This window comes from Gadus chalcogrammus, chromosome 22 (genome assembly GCF_026213295.1).
Source record: "Gadus chalcogrammus isolate NIFS_2021 chromosome 22, NIFS_Gcha_1.0, whole genome shotgun sequence".
Classification (NCBI taxonomy): domain Eukaryota; kingdom Metazoa; phylum Chordata; class Actinopteri; order Gadiformes; family Gadidae; genus Gadus; species Gadus chalcogrammus.
Window position 1 is genome coordinate 20,546,639 of NC_079433.1, and position 20,882 is coordinate 20,567,520.

A 20,882-nucleotide genomic window follows, 5' to 3' on the forward strand; every position below is an offset into this window, starting at 1 on the left:
GCGGCGCGAGGCACCACCGCCGCGCTGCCGGGCGGTGGTGCCTTGCGCCGGCAGCAGGCAGCAGGCAGCAGGCAGCGCGCGGTTCTGTCTACTACAGATTGATGTGGAAGTGGAAGAACCAGAGACGTCGGAGAACCCGACGAAGGCCTTTGTGATTCATTATATCGTCTGGACGTGCACACAGCTTTTGGCCGTGATAATATGTATTATTTGATATAGATATCTATGTATTATATGATATTATTTAGATATAGAGCTCCAGGACTGTAACGCAAGTGTTGTACACTTCCTTGTTATTTGGATAACCGTTCTGCTGTTGGTGTGATGGCGCATAGCACGTCGGACTCTCATCTATGGTATTTCTACAACTAGACCCGTAGTGGGGGTTATCTCAGCCATGGTTGAGAATGAATTGGGGGAAAGGAACTTTGGCTTTGACTCCCTGAAGTCATGAACCACGACATGGAGGAGAAAGGGATTGTTGACCGCTGTCGTCTCCCGCCGGAGTCTCGCTGCCTATGGACCGCCGCCTCGGCTTCAGGATGCGGTGATTAGCGCTGACCGCTGCCGAGGCGGCGGGAAGCAGGGCTCAAGCGGGATACATTCGCGGCCAACAATCCCTTTCTCCTCCATGTCGTGGTTCATGTAGCCTACTTCAGGGAGTCAAAGCCAAAGTTTCTTTCCCCCAATTCATTCTCAACCATGGCTGAGATAACCCCCACTACGAGTCTCATTGTAGAAATACCAGAAACGAGAGTCCGACGTGTTATGCCATAACACCAACAGCAGAACGGTTATCCAAATAACAAGGAAGTGTACAACACTTGCGTTACAGACCTGGAGCTCTGCTCTATATCTAAATAATATCATATAATACATAGATATCTATATCAAATAATACATCACGGCCAAAAGCTGTGTGCGCGTCCAGACGATATAATGAATCACAAAGGACTTCATCGGGTTCTCCGACGTCTCTGGTTCTTCCACTTCCACATCAATCTGAAGTAGACGCGGTCGTTTGAGATTCATAATAACCTATCGTCTGGAGGCTCACACAGCTTTTGGCCGTGATAATATATATTATATATTATATGATATAGATATCTATGTATAATATGGGTTTCTAAGAGCCATTGCGATACATCCACCGTAAACAGAGCGCATGGTACCGTGGCTACAAGCTGCTCAGGGCCAGGTGATAATATTATATATTATATGATATAGATATCTATGTATAATATGGGTTTCTACGAGCCATTGCGATACATCCACCGTAAACAGAGCGCATGGTACTGTCAGTGGCTACAAGCTGCTCAGGGCCACACCCCCACCCCCCTCCTTGACCTGCCTTAACCCACCGTATACAGAGCGCATGGTAGTGGCTACAAGCTGCTCAGGGCCACACCCCCACCCCCCCTCCTTGACCTGCCTTGACACGCCCACCGAAACAGCGCTATTGGGGGAAGCTCAATGTGCGACTGTTTCGGAGTGACTGTAACTCTGCACCACGGCTGAATTTCGGGGACGTCTTTGAATACTGTGTTTGTGGCCCACTAATACCTATATTAAAGCATCATAAAATAGAATGGCATGGGATCTTTAAGCAACGATATATTCAATATTAAGCTGCATTATGACACAGCAACCAAAAACATTTCCAGAAGACCTGGGGTCTCATTTATAAAACTGTGCGTGGGATCGTTACTAAAAGTGTACGTACGCCCAAAAGCCAAGTTTTGCGTGCGCCAAAAAGTATTCAGACTTATAAAACCCTGCGTACGCACACCTCTAAGCAATCTTTGCTTTATAAAGCACAGAGCCTACAAGTGTGCGCAGCTGAATCAGCTTCACGTTCCGCCCTGTACACGCCCCTTTTTAACCATAAATGGTCAATGCAAAATACCTCATGAATGCGATCTGCATATAAAACAGACTCAGATGCAAGTATAATGTCTTGTCGGAAACAATGGCAGAAGGACTGAGAATAGCAAAAAAGCGCAATTTCACGGAGGTTGAAGCAGAGACACGTGTGTGTGAGGTGGAGGCCCGAAAAGTAGTTATGTTTGGCGGTCACGGGATTGGGATCACTAACAAAAAAAGGCAGAGTGAGTGGCAACATGTTGCTGCAGCAGTGAACTCTGTCAGTAACACAGAGCGCACAGTCCCAGGATTAAAAAAGAAGTGGTCTGACATAAAAGGTACATATTTTTATATACCAAATGGTATATGGTCCCTGAAGACCCTCTCCCTCCGAATCCGAATTTGCATGGTCCTCCAGCAGTGCCAGCAGTGCTATGGTGCAGCATTACGCACGGGGCTAACCGCTGTATTGATAAGGTTACGGTAATAAGACTGAAAGAGAACACCTTGGATAATCAGTTTGTAATCACCCACGTAAAATGTTTTTGAACATAACCCCTTTTTAATCCCTGATTTGTCATGTAAAGCATCAAGAGGAACGGACAATAATATAACGATTGTGATGAGGAGTATGTGGCTTGGTTTTCCACACTTGGGATTTAATTGACATTCGATTATGTGTTTACAGTGTCACATAAAAATATTATGGTATTGACACATGTTGGACTGATGCTTTATTCCATGCAATTGCGCCGTCAGTGGACGGCGGAATTAAATATAGAGACATTTTTTTCATTTCTATTCTAAGGAGATGTTTCTAGAGTTTCTGGAGAAATAATGCAGTTGACTTAAATTATTCTGATTACATAGATTTAACGCATGATACAGGTTGAAATTAAACTTATGAAGGGCGATAAAACATAATCGTTCTTCTCACTCTACAATTATTCTGTCTGACTTTAGTTCACCACCACACCGTCTGTGTCGCCAATTCTCCTTTTCCTCCAAACCATTCGTACGCATGGGTCAGAGTTTGCTTAGGGCTGCGCACATTCTCCCATCAAGTTAGTTTTTTATAGATCACAACCTTTATAAATGAGACCCCTGGAATTGTATTATTTCCATATAGTCAACAATCATGCATCAAAATTGTAAATGTTTTTTTGTTGATTATTTGCTGCATGGGCTTACAAATTATAATTACATATGTTGCATCTTAAAACACCACTTTCAGAAACTCATTCAAAAACATATTTGCACTGTGAGAAATGTAAAAAACAAGAATAGATGAGAATGTTGGAACCATCCAATCAATATCTTTAAGACATGTAGAGCTTCGCAAAACCATGTGAAGGCGATGCATACAGGCCACTTGCAACAATATTTTTAATATTTTCTTCTCAATTGATCCCATTTCAGAACACTGCCACTGCTTTCAGTCACTCATTTACTCATATTTGCACTGGGAGGAATGCCAAAAACAGAATAAAGTGCAAATAATTATGTAATTATAATCAAGTAATAATTATGCTTTCGTATTGTGCGGTGAACATTTTTAATAATAATAAAATAAAAAAGTATTTTTTTCTTTCTTTTTTTTTTTAAGTGCGCCAATGATTATGCTGCCACGTGCCAGTGGTGGCACGCGTGCCAAGGGTTGCCGCCCCCTGTTATAGGGGGTAACTATTGGAACGACACCGGCTTCATTGGAACAACACCGAGTTCCTCCATCTTCTGCGCCACCTTTTTAAATAAATCGGCTGACCACCCCCCTGAAAAGATCTTGAGCATGCGCAGAATCCAATTTGATTGACCTTTGATTGAAACATGCGTTAATTCGACTACCAATCGAATAATCTACGGTCATAATATGTCTATGAGTAACCCGATCTGATTCAATTTATTCTGACTAAGGTGTATACATGCATTTTAATAATCCAATCATAGTTGGACTAACCCAATAATTTGATTTTCTTGAGGCATGTGAACGCACTGATTGATGACCGCCTATAAATCATGAATCACCATCAAGTGTGAATCACCCTCAGGGTTGAATCTCCTGATATGCAAATGCGGCAAAAATGCAGAGGACATATGTAAAAACGGCTTATAAGTAGACAATTATTATGCTTGCTTGATAACATAAGGAGAAAATTATTCTGCTTGCCTCATTACGTAATAGGGGAAAAAAAATATTATACGCCGTAACATGATAGGCAAAATTACGGAAGAGGATTAGGGCCACACATGTAAAAAATAAATAAAAAATCTGACTTTATTCTCAGAATTCTGAGAAAAAAGTCAGAATTCTGACTTTAATCTCAGAATTCTGAGAATAAAGTCAGAATTCTTACATTAATCTCAGAATTCTGACATTAATCTCAGAATTCTGAGATAAAAAGTCAGAATTCTGACATTAATCTCAGAATTCTGAGAAAAAAGTCAGAATTCTGACTTTAAAGTAAGAAGTAGGCCTACGGGTATCTATAAGGATTAACCTCCGTGGGAGAGACACTTTGCTTTATGCAGTAGGAGGAAACCTATGGAAAGCCAAGAAGGCCACAATCCGGCCCTAGAATGGCGCGGTAAAAGTGCAAAACCGCACGGATTCCGTGCGGTTTGGCAAGAATTCCGTACGGAATCCGTACGGAAACCAGTTTTGAATGACTAATAGCCGTGGCTATTATTCATTCACTCCGGCTATTAGTTATTCACTCCGGCTATTAGGTATGCAGAACGAGCCCTCCCTCTTCTTTGCTTGACCACTACGTTTGAAGGCTGTCTAACCAATCAGTGAAGAGAAATACCAGACTAAAGTAACGCATCGTCGAGACTAGAGCTGCAGTGCCTCCATGTTTCGCCGTAACATAAAGCTGTGTTTTCTTTACTAGTTTCACTACAATGTAATGACCACCACTAGCTAGTGGAAAATACATTTGTGTCTAGTACAGTGATATATTTGTATATGTTAGGCTATATATTGAGATGGCAGTGTGTGAAATACCCGTCAATATTCGGGGATGCCCTCATCCCCAGATTGTTCTCGATATGCAGTAGCCAGCTAGGCCATAACATTACAATATTTCATGGATGCAAGCAAGCCAAGACAATCAATCTATATCTATAGCCTACATGACAACACACACACACACACGCACACGCACACACACAGACACACACACACGTTAAAAACACTGGTAAAGCAATAGGAGCCTGCATTGGCTAAAGTTGTTGGGATGCACGTTATTTTATAACAGGGAGGGGCAAAGTTGTGCCTTACAATGCAAACACGACAATAATTGGCACCGTTTTTGCGCACTCAGAAGAACATGAACTGAATAAATGCCAGGTATATAGCATATCGGAGACGGGCACACAATCAGTGCATTTGCAAATTAGAGCCTGCAGTATGACCGATCTTGTGACATTATTTAACCATCCATTTACAGCTAATACGATCAGACAGATACATCATTGATCTATAAGCCCACAACAAGCCCAACATCACCACGGCAGGTGCGCTCTCTCTCGCACATTCACACAATCACTCCAACTTCTCCAACCCCAAGGCAAAGCTGTTTCACTAAGACCACAAACAACCACAACTAACCAGCCTACATATCCACAACAATGCACAACAAACAGTTCTATACATTGCGTCTATCTTCTGTTTGGCGCACATGGCTAATTTGCATACTTGCACAGGACTGTCGGCTCCGCTTGTCAAAAAAATAGAACGTAGCCTATTTGTGAATAAATGCTTTGAATTCTGAATACTGGACTTGGTGAGCTTAAATAGGCTACATTTAAGTGACCTTTAGTGAGATGGCCTAAAACGGAATACAAATTAATTATTCTAGGACATAGGCTTTCAGGATCAATTCAGAGGTTCAACTGTTCGGGATTCATTTTGCTTAGCCAGTGAAAGTGATCAGCTGTATTCCACACACTGTTAAAAATACCTCAAATACTTCACTACTCCGTTATAACGGAGTGAATAACTAATAGCCGGAGTGAATGACTAATAGCCGCGGCTATTAGTCATTCAAAACCGTACGGAAACCGTACGGAATTCTTGCCAAACCGCACGGAATCCGTGCGGTTTTGCACTTTTACCGCGCCATTCTAGGGCCGGATTGTGGCCTTCTTGGCTTTCCATAGGTTTCCTCCTACTGCATAAAGCAAAGTGTCTCTCCCACGGAGGTTTGTCCTTACAGATACCCGTAGTTCTGACTTTAAAGTCAGAATTCTGACTTTTTTCTCAGAATTCTGTGATTAATGTCAGAATTCTGAGATTTATGTCAGAATTCTGACTTTATTCTCAGAATTCTGAGATTAAAGTCAGAATTCTGACTTTTTTTCTCAGAATTCTGAGAATAAAGTCAGAACTTTTTTTTTTTTTTACATGTGTGGCCCTAATCCTCTTCCGTACAAAATGTTATTATATCATGCACTCAAACAAAGATATTTTGTTTATAGTAATATTTAATTACAGTTGCGTGCACGGAACCTCTAGTTATACTCCAGTTATGATAATTTTGTGTTGTGGCTAGCGGTGTAGTTGGCTGGAGACCAGGTTCTGATTTGTGAGCTGGGGTTAAATGAAAGAGGGACAATAGTAGCATGTCCGAGGGACAATAGCAGCTGTCTGTAAGAGAACGCAGGTGTGAGTGAGAGAGAGAGAAAGCCATCATCTGTGTGTGTCTCTGTCCAGACGAACTGTTTGTACTCAGAGGCCATTCCTCTGATGGTGATCAGCAGCTCTCCTGGCCGCCGCTCCTCCTCTCTGGCCCTGATACAGCTTAGTAGGAAGGGATGCATCCTCCCATTAACACACACACACACACACACACACACACACACACACACACACACACACACACACACACACACACACACACACACACACACACACACACACACACACACACAAACAATTAACTGGCCTTTTCAAACTGCTTCCTCTGGCCTCCCTGTAATCATGTGAGAAACGGTGGGAGAGAGCGAGGCGTGTGAGGAGGAGGAGGAGGAGGAGGAGGTTAGCAGGGCCATTGAGTCACTGAGGCAGCTGTCTTGGTCATGGCAAGCAGCCTGATTTTCCCTACGGAAAGAGAAAAACCCTCTATCCCTTGTTGTCACTGTTTTTTCAGATATGCTCGCTCACCCCATTTAAGATGTATTTACCGTTAACAGGCGCTAACGCAGAAGAAGAGTTTGTACCTCTTAACAAGCGCACCTTGCACACAGCTGGGTTCCTCCTCACGGGCAACACGCCGAGCATGGTAAAAGTATTGCTCTCCAGGCACAACACATCATGACCCGCTAAGTCTGACTGTCATTACCGTCCAAACAGGCTTACGTCAACATGGTTTGATTCCTCTGTGTCGCGGAAAGGTTTTCCGCTATCAGTCCGATATGAGGATTTAGTTAATGTGATAATGGTCTTTCTGTGTAACAACCAAGACATTATAAAATAGGGCTCTGCCTGAAGCTACGCAGTACATCAGACTCTCATATCAGTGGTGGGGAATGCGCTGTTAAGTGCGAGTGTTTCTGACACTCACTGGGCATCAATAGCTGTGTCGTCAAACAATCGTGATGCTTCAAATTAAGGTTGTTCCTTATTTTAACTACACAGGACATCTCTTGAATACTTAGTGGCACTACATCTCTTGAGTACCGTGGCAGTACGGTCCAGTTGTATTGTTTCTGACAAACAATAACAATACCAAAAGTGGGAAGATGCAGATACATGAGGGGAGAACTCAGCTGCGTTGAATTGTTCAGGAGTATTACTTAAAATAAGGGTGGAGTCCATTTGATAATGGCACCTCTTGAAAATAATTGACGAAATTTAACCGTCCTGTCTTTCATAATTGAGATTTAACCATATTGTTTTTAATGTAGACTATAAGTCACGAACGCTGACTGAATCAATACTTGTTCTTCAGTTAACTTGTTTAGTGTTTTGTGTGTTTTTTAGTGCGCGTTACCTGAGGAGCCGCGTCATGGCGTGGCGACAGACGTAGTGCAGCGGGGTGTTGTGCTGGTATGGCTCCCCGTACGAGGCGTTGGGGTCCAGGCCCTCCCTGAACTGGGGGTTCCCCTCGTAGAGCTGCCAGGCCAGGGCCTCGTCTCCGCTCACCAGGGCCTTGCGGAACTTGGTGGCTGTGTTGCCCATAACGTCAGCCTCTGTGTGGGGGAGGGATTGAGGCTAGGAGGGCGTTGGTTACTGGATAGAGGAGCAGGGCTGTGGCCGACGTCAGTCTCACACTGGGTTCTTTCCTATCCTCCTTCCTCCCAGGGTAACTGACCTCCTTCCTCCTCCTCCTTCTCCTCCCCCTCCTCCACCTCCACCTCCTACCTCCTTCTCCTCGCCAGGTCACCAAAGGTCAGAGTTCAGAGTGCCATGGTAAACTGTAGGCCTCTGCCCCGTAAACTGGATGAAAGAGGGAGAGGGGGAGGGAGGGAGAGAGAAAAATACATTAGCACGGCGACAGGGGCCACCAAACAAGAAATTGGAACAAAAGGTGTGATGGGAAACACTGGGGAGGGATATATTGACAAAGAGACAAAGACAGAGAGAGAGACAAAGAGAGACAGAGACAAAGAGAGACAGAGACAAAAAGAGACAGAGACTAGGAGACAGACAAACACAGACACTAAGAGAGAGACAAAGCCAGAGACTAAAGGCCAAAGTATACTACTCCGTATCCGTAATCCGTATCCAGTCTCCGTAACTACGGAGACCCCTCGAGCATTCGAAGTTCTCCGTCGGGATGTCTACGCAATGCAGTTCGCCGCCCGATCGATCTTATATGTTGACTACAAAGTACAAACCATGTAAATAGTTATGTAAATAAACTCCCAAAGCTTTACAAATCCTATTTGGTGTTTTATTGGTCCTTAATGTGCAAACAAAGTAAACAATGTACGAAGTAAATAAGGTGCAAGGTCAAACCAGAGAAGTTCCGGTTGATGCCGGAAATTATTATGTCAGAGGACCAATCACAGCCCTTACCGTCTCCGTTGCGTCGACCGATAGTTTAAAAATATTGGATGCACACCAGTGTTTCCGCTAGAAGAAATTGGCGCAGATTTCCAATCGGTCATTCTGACCGGAGACATTTAGAATTTTCGGTCCTCCTAATTTGTTTCCGGTCAAAGACCGGTAATTACCGGACAACGGGAACTCTGATGCACACGTAAGCTACGAAGAGGTTCTCCGACAGGCTCTCCGGCTACGGAGAGGGCTCTCCGTGTCTATGTACAGCACTTTATGGAGGACTATAAACCGGCCTTAAGAGAGACAAAAACAGAGAGAGAAAAAAAGACAGAGAGAGAGACAGAGTCTGAGAGAGAGACAGAGACATAGACAGAGACAGAGAGAGACAGAGACTAGGAGGGAGACTAAGAGAGACGAAGACAGAGAGAGAGACAGAGACTAAGAGAGAGACAATGACAGAGAAAGAGATAGAGACTAAGAGCGAGATAAAGACAGAGAGAGAGAGAGAGCGTAGGAAAGAAAATGAAAGTCATGTTAAACAGGAAACAGGATGGTTAGATCAACAAGAGATTTGAAAAGTAATGTGCTGTGCTTATATATTTACGAGACATGGCTGACAGGCAGCATCTCGGACTGAGCCGTTCAGCTTGAGCGGTTTAAGTGCCACCGTTCTGACAGAATCCTTGTGAAAGGAGGAATGAAGTAAGGTGGTGGAGTCTGTGTGTACATCAATAGGTGCGTTTCCATCCCCCTGATTTTATGCGAATTTTGAAGTATCGAATCAGTAAACGGTGATGGAAACACCAAAATTCGCTTAAAAACTTTATCCGCTCGCTTGAGGTGGTTTTTGAGAAATGCGGAGGAGAGTAAATTCCTAAAATGGGTGTTGGAAACACACTTTTCGAAACAGCTGTGACGGCGAACTTTGAACACACAGGACTGACAGTCTTTCCGATTTCCGCATAACGACCGGCCATAGCAACCCTGCCGACATCAACGTGTAACGTCATCACCCTATTGTGCTCTCCCATAAGTAAGGCACTCAACGTCGTCCTCGTATTTCCCTTGCTACCGCTGTGTACATTGTAATTTCTCTATTTCTTCGTCTACGGATGGAAGTTAAAATAGCCAATGATAACTTCAGTGAAAGAACAGTTATGACTTGCCCAAGGGAAACCAATTGCTGCTGAATTCCTCTCTCCATGTTTGTTGTTGCTCTTCTCTATTGGCGGACTAACAGCTTTTTGTTACATTTGTGACAGCTTTTCTACTTTTTCTACTCCACCTCCAGGCAGAACTAGTGTAGTTACCTGCTCCAACCACTTGATGGAAACGCACCTAATTCAAATTACTTTTTTGAGAACTTTCTAAAGATTTGCATCACCTTTTAGATGGAAACGCAGCTATGGTGTCGAGACGCCATTGTGGTATGTAAGCACACCCTCCCACATCAAACAACGTTGATAGAATCTAGGCACTTTGGGAACTTTATAACGCCATTGGTGGGCAACAGACAGCCCACCCAAATGGGGTTTGGAATCCCCATCTCTGGGGATTTTAGTCAAAATCTCACGTCATTTGCGTATCAAGCGTCCACACCAATCCAAACACGAAAATGCATAGGGTCGTTTTTATCTTATCCACCCTGGGACCTGGTTTTAAAAGGTGCGTTCTCTGGCATCGTCATGCTAATGCCAGCTTACAGACAGTCACCAAATCGGTTCTGAAGAAGGTACGTGTGTGGCCAGAGGGAGCCTCTGCTGTACTTGAAACCACTAACTGGAAGATGTTTAAGCAGGCAGCCACCTACCACGACCTCACAGACATTGAGGAGTACTCTGATACTGTCACCTCCTACATTAGATGTAACCACCACAAGAACTATCACCACCTGGGCTAACGAGTAGCCATGGCTGACAGTAGAGGTCTGCGGGCTACTGAGGGCCAGGAACACCGCCTTCAGAGCTCCCGTGGCATCAAGAAAGCCAAACACAGATACACCTTGAAAATAACCTGACATAACCGGACAGCAGAGATGCTCGCAGCCTGTGGCGTGGGATTCAGACCATAACGGACTGGAAACCCTCATTACAGACCATTGACAGCAACACCTCTCGGCGTAATGACCTCAACAGCTTCTTTGGCAGGTCCGAAGCAAACAGCACGCCCCCACAAGAGGACCCCCCTCCCCACGACCAGGCCCTGCGCCTGAATGCAGCCAGCGTGAAGAGAACCCTCTCCAAGAGCAACACCAGCAAGGCTGCAGTTCCAGACAACATCCCTGGTAGTGTGCTGAAGGACTGTGCAGAGGAGCTCAAAGATGTCTTCACAGAAATTCTTGTCAGGCTGTTGTCCCATCATGCTTCAAAGCCACCATACCTGCTGCAAAGGAGCCCTCACCATCCACTTTCAATGACGATCGTCCCATTGAACTGACCCCCATCATCATGAAGTGCTTTGAAAGGCTAGTCATGGCTCACATTAAATCCGTCCTCCCCGCCACCTTGGACCCCAACCAGTTTGCATACCGAGGTAACAGATCCACCCGAGGATGCTATCCTCTTCTGCTCTTGACCCAGCCCTCACCCATCTGGACACCAAGAACTCATATGTAAGAATGTTGTTCATAGACTTTATTTCAGCATTCAACACCATCATCCCTCAGCAGCTGATCGGCAAACTGGACCTGCTGGGGCTCAGAACCTCCCTGTGCAACTGGCTGCTGGACTTCCTCAGCCAAAGACTACAGGCAGTGAAGGCCGGCAGTGAAGGCCGGCAGCAACACATCCAGAACCACCTTTCTGAGCATGGGGGGCCCCCCCAAAGGCTGTGTGCTCAGCCCCCTGCTGGTCGCACTGCTGACCCATGACTGCTCTCCTTCCTTCAGCGGAAACCAAATTGTGAAGTTCGCGGACGACACAACCGTGGTCTTCAACAACGATGAGGCGGTGGCTATTAACCCTAACCCAACTGGCCACGTGGTGTAGCGATAACAACCTCTTCTTGGACATTGAGAAGACCAAGGAGGTTGTTATCTATTTGTGGAGAATCCCCACTCCTAAACCCCAACTAACTAAAGGGTGCTGCTGTGGAGAGAGTGAGCAGCACCAAGTTCATGGGGGTTCACATCAGTGAGGAGGATCTCTCCTGGACAACCAACGTCACATCACTGGCCAAGAAGTCTCAGCGGCGCCACTACTTCCTACAGAGGCACCGTGGAGAGCATCCTGACCAGCTGCATCACTGTGTGGTACGGGAGCTGCACTGCATCCAACCGCAAGACCCTGCAGCGCAAAGTGACAGCTGCTGGTCGGATCGTGTCCTACTCCACTCACTCCGAGAATTCTAAGGAACCCGCCTCGGCCGCAAAGCAACCAGCATTGTGGTAGACCCCAGCCACCCCTCACACCAACTCCTCAGCCTCCTGCCATCTGGGAGACGGTCCCGCAGCTTCGCAGCCGGCTCCACCAAACTGGGAAACAGTTATTTCTACCAGGCTGTACTGAAGCACAACTCTCTCCCTTTCCTCACCTCTGCCCCCAAGAACTCTGGACCATGAAACCCCCTCCCCTCTGCCCCCAAGATCCCTGGAGACCTTTTACTTTTATTCTCTTTTTAATTGTAATTTATACGTACCATATTGTTTTGCCTACTTTGCACTATACAGACCATTTTGCACTATTTAGAATTAATTTATTGTAAATATATCTTATTTTATTTCATTAACCAATTCTAGTTAATACTTGAATGAACTTCAGATCAGACACGAAGGCAAATTTCAGTACTTTTATTTGTCTTGTACATTTGCTGTAATTGAAAATAAAGCTGACTTTCAATTGACTTTGACTTTGAAGTTAGAATGAAAACAGGTCATGGGAGGGGGGAGAGAGAGCGAGTGAGAAGGCGAGAGGCTCAATACATCACTTGATTCATTGATCGCCTCGATACCCTTCACAGTGAGGATTTTATCTCCCAGGAAACACAGATAAGAGGTGTGTAACAGGGAGGGAGCGCAGGAGAGGGAGGGAAAGGGAGACAGTGAAACAGATAGGCAGGCTGAGCGAGAGACAAAAGAAGATGAGTTGAAGGGCCAGGTAAATGTTTATCTGGCCATTGATCCGTTAATATAATGCACAATCAATACAGTGACAGTTGTGAAGGCTGTTGAGGTACCTGTGCATTTCCTGCTTTATACTGGAAGCTTTTGGTGCTATCCATTTGTATGGTACGCCGGTATGTCTGCGTCGTACGGTGTAAATCTCCCAACTTTCTTGGGGCATTTCACGGAGGCATGCCCCATTTGGTCGTAGTATAAACCTTCCCACTCGTAATTCTGAAAGTAGAGCGAAAAGAGCGAAGACAACTGTACCACTCTAAAAAAAAATGGCTGGTCCCGTAAAGAGTGTATTTGTACTACGCTGGTGGTCATTTTAATTTAGGTTTTAAATGCTATACACACTTGATTACATTGCTACTTTATTCCGGTTACCAATTTTGTGCATTGCACGGTCTTGCTGTGCATGCAATGCAATGTAAAGTTGTGTTGTTTGCTTCGAGCTGGTTTTTTAAAGAGGCTAATGTAGCTATTAACAATAGCAATGAACAGCCAATGACATGACACAATCACAAAGACAAACGGGAACACTACAAGCCAGGGCCCGGTTTCCCAAAACCTTCTTAAAGCCTTCTTAAATGCTACATCGTCGATCGTTGATAAGGTTGGTCTGAAGCGCTCGTAGAACCTTCTTAGCTCTACCGTAGTGATGTTTCGGCGCCACTGTACAGTCAGTAACCTTTGGAAATCCCCGTTGGGCATTGCTTCCATTTTTGCATTTATTTTACAATTAAAAAATAAACTAAGCTGTCTTCTAAATTAAGAAAATGAAACTGGGAAACGAATAAACCATTATAAGCAGTTACATTTATATTTGTCTTTTAGAAGGTAGTCTCATATCTGGCTGTAGGTGAGTCTTGAAACTAAGGCTACGTTTACACGATGACGGTCTGAACAGAAGACGCAAAAGTGGCGTCGCGTCTTCACTTTTTATTCCGCGTTTAGACGAGCGTTTTCGGGAGGAAATCTGCGTGCATATGGTGACGCAAATGTGTGTGGAATTCGATTGGGTATGCAATATGCATGCCAGGCGGCTAGGTGGTCCTTCTTCTCTTATCCGTGCCGCAAATACCAAAAAGATCCTTCTCTGTTCAGTAATACTATCTGTACATATCCTGTAGATTTCGTGGAAAGACTCCTGTACGCTTGTTAGAGCTGCCAGAGCAGCTTGAAGGTCCGACGCATGGAAATAATCTGACATGTTTGTTTATTTCTTTGTACTGGCACATGTATGTGACGTAAACGCGTACGCGACGTGAGCAGATCTGAGCAGTGTTTTGCATCTTGGCAGTGTAGACGGAAACGCTACGGCGGAGCGTTTTCAACTTCTCCACTCTGGAGGGTGGTTTCAGATTTATGCGTTTTCATGCCCCAAAAACGCCGTCACCGTCTAAACGAAAGGCACTTCCGATAAAATATTTTGTCGTTTTTACCCGCAAGCGTCCTCGTGTAAACGGGGCCTAAGAACTCTAGTGTTAAGCATTACAATTGGTTGTACTAACTTTAACCCTATTGACGCTGTTTTGGTTTTGGCTGATGTCGTTGTTTTTTAGTAAGAGGTCGTTGAGACTAGTTTCAGTCACAAGGTGACAACAATAGGCTTGATTGGTGGGCGGAGCTACGGCTGCCTGAGCTACCTTGTGCATTTAAAGGCTAGCTATTATTAGCGTCAGGACCCTGCAAACGAAGACCCGGGAAACAAAGACCAAGGGAGTCGCTCTGTGGGCGTCTCAGGAAACAAAGACCAAGGGAGTCTCTCTGTGGGAGTCCCGGGAAACAAAGACCAAGGGAGTCTCTCTGTGGGAGTCCCGGGAAACAAAGACCAAGGGAGTCTCTCCCCTGGCGACTTCAACATCCTGCCAGAGAAGTTGCACTCACCTGAATTAACCAACTTTTATGCCACCATTGACTTAACACTCTCCCCTTCTTCTTCCACACACAGGGCCGGGAACCAACTTGACCTGATATTCACAAGGTCCTGCGGCACCTCTGCTCTCTCTGTTACCCCGCTCCCCGTGTCTGACCATCACTCTGTTGCTTTTTCTCTCCCCTTTAAGTCCTCTCCCCCATCCTCTCGAGTCCCCACATTGTCACCACCCGCCGTAACCTCAAATCTCTTTCTCATGTGTGTGTTTGTGAGAGCAACTGTGTAAATGTGTGTGTGTGAGAGAAAGTGTGTGTGTGTGTGTGTGTGTCTGAGGTTATTCCTGCATACTTCACTCTATGACTATCTGTCTAACACAAAGGCTCTCATAGTTATGTTAGCTACAGGCTAGCCTTCTAACATTTCAACAAACAAAAACAAATTCTCTCTCTCTCTCTCTCTCTCTCTCTCTCTCTCTCTCTCTCTCTCTCTCTCTCTCTCTCTCTCTCTCTCTCTCTCTCTCTCTCTCTCTCTCTCTCTCTCTCTCTCTCTCTCTCTCTCTCTCTCTCTCTCTCTCTCTCTCTCTCTACGTTTGCCTTAACTGTTGTCTTCACTACCTTCTGTCGAACGATTCTCTCACCTATCCACCGGGGAATCCTCAGACACTCTGCTATCCTCCCCCTCCTCCTCCTCCTCTTTCCCTTCCACTCGAGACCTGCGCGATCCTCATCCCCCCCCCCCCCCCCCCCCCCCCCCCCCTCGGCTGTCCGAATCTCTGCAGACTTAGGCCCCGTCCACACGAAGCCGAAACGGGCAGTGAGTTCCGTGACTCCGCGGGCTTAACAGTCATTGGCCAGAGCAGGGGTCTTCAATTAAAATTGAACAAGGTCCAGTTGCTAAAAATTCCTTCCAAGAAAGGTCCGAACCTACCACGTCCTAATAGCCTTCTTTTGTCAAATACAATCAACACAGCATATTACCTTATCATTTCAGATGTATTTATTTTCAATTTCCAAATAGCTTACTCTTAACCATGAAAAACTAGTAAGACAAAGTAACGCATATTAACATTTCAAGTAAACAAAACAGGTACATTAGGCCTGCACTTCAAATAAACACAACCTGCATTAGGCCTACATTTCAAGTAAGCAAAACAGGTACACCAGGCCTATATTTCAAGTAAACACAAAAAAATAGCATTAGGCCTTCATTTCAAGTAAGCAAAACAGTGTCTCAAGTGGTGTTAGACCCAACAGGTCCTCACAGATCTCTTTCTTGTCTTGATAAAACAATCGCACATAAACCAAATGCTTGGCATTATCCGTTACATCTGAAGACTCATCAATGGCTAAGGATGGGGCACTCTGAACAGCCGCATGAAGCTGTGACGGTGCGTCATCTGATAACATTTCGGATTTTCTGGTTGTCGTTGCAGCTCACATTGGGATTAGCTTTATTTTGATTGATTGGATTTAATTGGCTATTTTTTGAGTGGCGCTATTACGCACATGTCGTAACAGACGGAGGGAGGGGGGGAGTTTGGTGAGTGAATGTTCTTCGCTCTGTGAAGATCATTGCTTTTTGCTGTTTTTATGCTGTACTACAGACTATTCTGCCTTTCAATTTGTATTTCAGTGAGAAATGATTTTACTAACATAATCATGCTTTGTATAGAGAAATCATAAAAAATATTATTTTAAATTGGTCATGGGTACGGATAGGACCGTCACTTGGTCCGGACCCGGACCGCGGTCCGCCGTTTGGAGATGCCTGGGCTAGAGGGTTGAGGGGTGGGGCGATGACGTCATGGTTTACGGTTTCAGTCGGTTTCAGGCGTCCACACGAATCCAAAACGAAACCGGGTAGATTTGAAACCACCTCCGAGGGTGGTTTCAGAAGTATACGGTTTCGGTCAGCGGATTCACCGGCTTCGTGTGGACGGAAGGCCGAACCGTACAAGACCTTTGCGGTTTCGCCATGAAATCGGCTTTGTGTGGACGGGGCCTTATACAGCAGAGCTGCAGGCAGCTAAGAGGAAACGGAAGAGATCAGCAGGCTGTCATAATGATCTCTCTCACTATCTTTTCCTTCGCTCTGATTTCAACAGCCAAATCTGCCTTCTACCGCACCAAAATCAACTCCTCCGCCTCAAACCCCAGGAAACTGTTTTCCTTGTTCTCTTCCCTCTTCAATCCTCCCTCCCCTCCTCTCCACCCCTTTCCTGCCTTACTGCAGATGACTTCGTTACCTACTTTACCCAGAAGGTAAAGGACATTAGCTCCTCTTTTATCCGTGCCTCCGTCCTCCCTCCTCACCTCTTGTCTTTACCCTATGTATCCCTCTCATCTCCGACGAGGTCAACAGAATAATAATATCTAACCATGCCACCAACTGCCCCCTTGGCACTATCCCTTCTTCTCTCCTCCAGGCTGTCTCAAGCGACATCCTGCCATTTCTCACCGCACTTTTCAACTCCTCCCTCACTTCAGCCATTGTTCCAGCGTCTTTCAAGACTGCCAGAATAAAGCCTCTCCTCAAAAATCCGACCCTTGATACATTTAAATTTACATTTCACATTTAGGGCATTTAGCAGACGTTTTTATCCAAAGCGACTTACAATAAGTACATTTGTCATAAGAAGTGCAACAATATATCGCTGTCGGTACAGTAAGGATGTTCATAGAACCAAGTGCAAGTACAACAATCGCTAGGCTAACCAATTCCCCGGGTTGCAGCAATGATAGCAGCTACTGCAGTTGCTACACAGATACTTTCCTCACAAGGGAAGCAGCTCAGCTTCTAGTGCATTCACTGGTCATCTCCCGCCTCGACTTCTGCTCCTGGCTGGACTCCCTGCCTCTGCGATTAAACCTTTGCAGCGCATCCAGAATGCGGCAGCGCGCCTCGTGTACAACCTACCGAAGTTCTCCCATGTGACCCCCCTCTTCCGGGACCTCCACTGGCTCCCCAGTAGTAGCTCACAAAAGATTCAAGATGATGGTACTGGCATACAAGGCAGTCGACGGAACTGCCCCTGCCTACCACCAAGCATTGGTAAAGCCACACACCCCAGCTCGATCCTTCGGCTCAACTACCTCAGCTGGACGTCTGGTACCACCATCGCTAAGAGCAAGCAAAGGTTGATCAACAAAGTCACAACTTTTCTGTTTTGGGACCTCAGTGGTGGAACTAGCTCCCTGCCGATGTCAGGATTGCGGAGTCACTCCCCAGCTTCCGCAAAAGACTGAAAACTCACCTGTTCAGAGTTCACCTCGACTCTGCATAGCTATCAAGCCCCTTCCGGCCACCAGTGTATGTTGTACAATGTACATCCTGGCACTTAATGTACGCACTTATTGTACGCACTTAATCTACAATGCACTTATTCATAACACTTAATTGTGTGACATCTGCAGTAGCTGCTAGCATTGCTGTACACAGGGAATGGGTTAGCCTAGTGATGGTTAGTACTTGCACTTGGCTCTATGAACATCTGACAGGATATATTGTTTCACTTCTTATGACCAATGTACTAATTGTAAGTCGCTTTGGATAAAAGTGTCTGCTAAATGCCCTAAATGTCAATAAGCAATGAGTGAACTTAAGCGATCCAAAGATTTTTTTCAACCAACGCCTCTTTCCCTTGACGGTGCGCAAAGCCCGCACACACAGACAGGTAGCAAAAAGCAAAGCAGTCTCAGCATAAAACAGTATTATATAATAAACTATTCAAAATGTATCTTACATTTCAAAATGTCTATTTTCATAAATTATTAGTCAGACACCTTTGTAAACAGAAAATCAATGGCCTCATTTGAACAGGTGCGACAGATGTAATTAAGGATGTTATTGCCTCAAACATCTCCGCTGTTTCTATTTTATTTTTTATTTTTTAAATCAGTTAAGGCTATGCTATGTTCTCCCATGGTTAAATAAATGTTTAGGGCTACTAGAAGGATTTCAAGCTGAGACGGCAATATTTTTTAGAACGCTGTCACCTGCGCATGAAATGTTAAATCGATATGTGAACACCTTGAGCATGTGTGTGTTTGTGAGAGCAACTGTGTAAATGTGTGTGTGTGAGAGAAAGTGTGTGTGTGTGTGTGTCTGAGGTTATTCCTGCATACTTCACTCTATGACTATCTGTCTAACACAAAGGCCCTCATAGTTATGTTAGCTACAGGCTAGCCTTCTAACATTTCAACAAACAAAAACAAATTCTCTCTCTCTCTCTCTCTCTCTCTCAAAGAGGCCATCCAAGGATACGCAACATCAGCCAGTGCTGTTGAGTCTACGTTGATGCTTCAATACGTGATGTCTGTACAACATGCCGTTTCACATTAACAACGAAGATGTGAGCACGAATCCTTTCCAAATCAGCAATATCACAGGTTTGATTTAATTACGTGTGCATTACAACTACATAACACATGATACCAACTCATGTGTTACGTGAACTACTTCGTACGTTAAACACAGTACACAAGTCTCCAACTCTAAACCCAAAAGTTTTAGATTAACTGTTCATTTTATAACAGTGTGAGGTAAACAACATTGCCTATAGTTATTTACTGGTGAATCAAACTGTTTAGTCTGGTTAAAGCCATGTCATTCAAAACAAGCGACATGTATGTCTATTATATCTATTCTTAAAGTGTCAGCATAAAGCTAGGTTAACACACGCAACCACACGTCCCTGTGTAAAGAGACCACTTATTTACCCATCTGTGCGACCCTGTAGTTGAGTCCTTTGTCCTCACACTGTCTGTCCGCACACTGTCTGTCCGCACACAGTCTGTCCACACACTGTCTGTCCGCTAATGGGAACGAAGCATGCAAGAGGCGGACATGGTATTTCAACCCAACGGGTAGCGACACACGTTTATTCGGTGTAAATGGACTGCAATCATAAAGCGCTTTACAAAACATTCACACACCGACGGCGCTGTCAGCCACGCAGGGCGACAGCAAGCTCGCCAGGAGCAGTCAGGTGAGGTGTCTTGCTTAGGGACACCTCCAAACTCAGCTACGAGGAGCCGGGGATCGAACCAGCGACCTTCCGGTTACCAGCGAACCCGGTCTACCTCTTGAGCCCGATCATGCCGCCCTGTTTGTCTGGGACTGTGCTCACTGCGGCCGTCCAGTGTACAGTACCGAGGGACAGCTTTAGCAGTCCAGGTATCCTCCAGCAGCTAGCGCACCGTAGCACAGGGCGATGCTAGCTGATGAGCCTCAACTAGGGGATAAGAGTCACATCAAGGCAGTCAGGTACAACAATTCATCTGTATTCAGTCGTTTACTCACACTGTCGTTTTACTTGTTCACTAGTTGCGCGTCCGAGCATGTGTCTGAATCAAATCCCATTCTGTGATCCAGCCTATTATCCGGGGTTTGGACCGTGGTGTGTTTGCGATCCCATTGGCCAGTGTTGCCAGATTGGGCCAAATTTGCAGCCAGTGTCTGGTCCAATCTGGCAACAATGGACGGGATCGCTTATGTTGTTGATGCCAAAAAGAATCACGAACGGCGCATGCTCGGCGCACTTGACACAACACAACTTTCACGTAATTGGTCAATCAGAATCAGGAATCAGTGCTAATTTTGTACAAGTACACAAGATAATTCGTAGGCTTGGTTCCACAACAGCCACGTAGGAGCAACAATACAAGACAAAGATAAATTTAATAAAAATATATATAAATAAGCAAACTGAAGTAGCAGCATAGATCAGAATAATAATAATAAAATAAAGTAATGTTTAGCGGTTTTATGTTAGCCTGGCTCACGCCAGACCTCATCTCAATCTACATTGAGAAGAGGTCTTGGAACCACACTTTAATTTTCTTGTATTTGTGGTTTACGATTGCCCAGAGCCGTTTATTGGGCGCTACGAATTTCTATCATACGAGTCTGTACGCTCATTGGCAATCGTATCAATTATACCAGAGGACGTATGTAGAGCGACAGAAATTCGATGAGGAAGAAGCATCAGAGCCCGTCTACGAAGAGCCTGGGCACTTCTTATACGCCCCATT

The 20,882-nt window shown here is 45.1% G+C and overlaps 1 protein-coding gene across 1 annotated transcript in view; it reads right to left on the reverse strand.

Annotated features, from left to right (window-relative positions):
- Positions 1 to 20,326, reverse strand: part of LOC130375453 (ankyrin repeat and IBR domain-containing protein 1-like) — a 55,390-nt gene extending 35,064 nt beyond the window's left edge. Inside the window, 2 exon segments of the mRNA XM_056582380.1 lie at positions 7,857 to 8,302; positions 20,152 to 20,326. Of these exon segments, the coding sequence (XP_056438355.1) occupies positions 7,857 to 8,044 (188 nt within the window). The 5' untranslated portion in view covers positions 8,045 to 8,302; positions 20,152 to 20,326.
- Between the last annotated feature and the right edge of the window lie 556 nt (positions 20,327 to 20,882).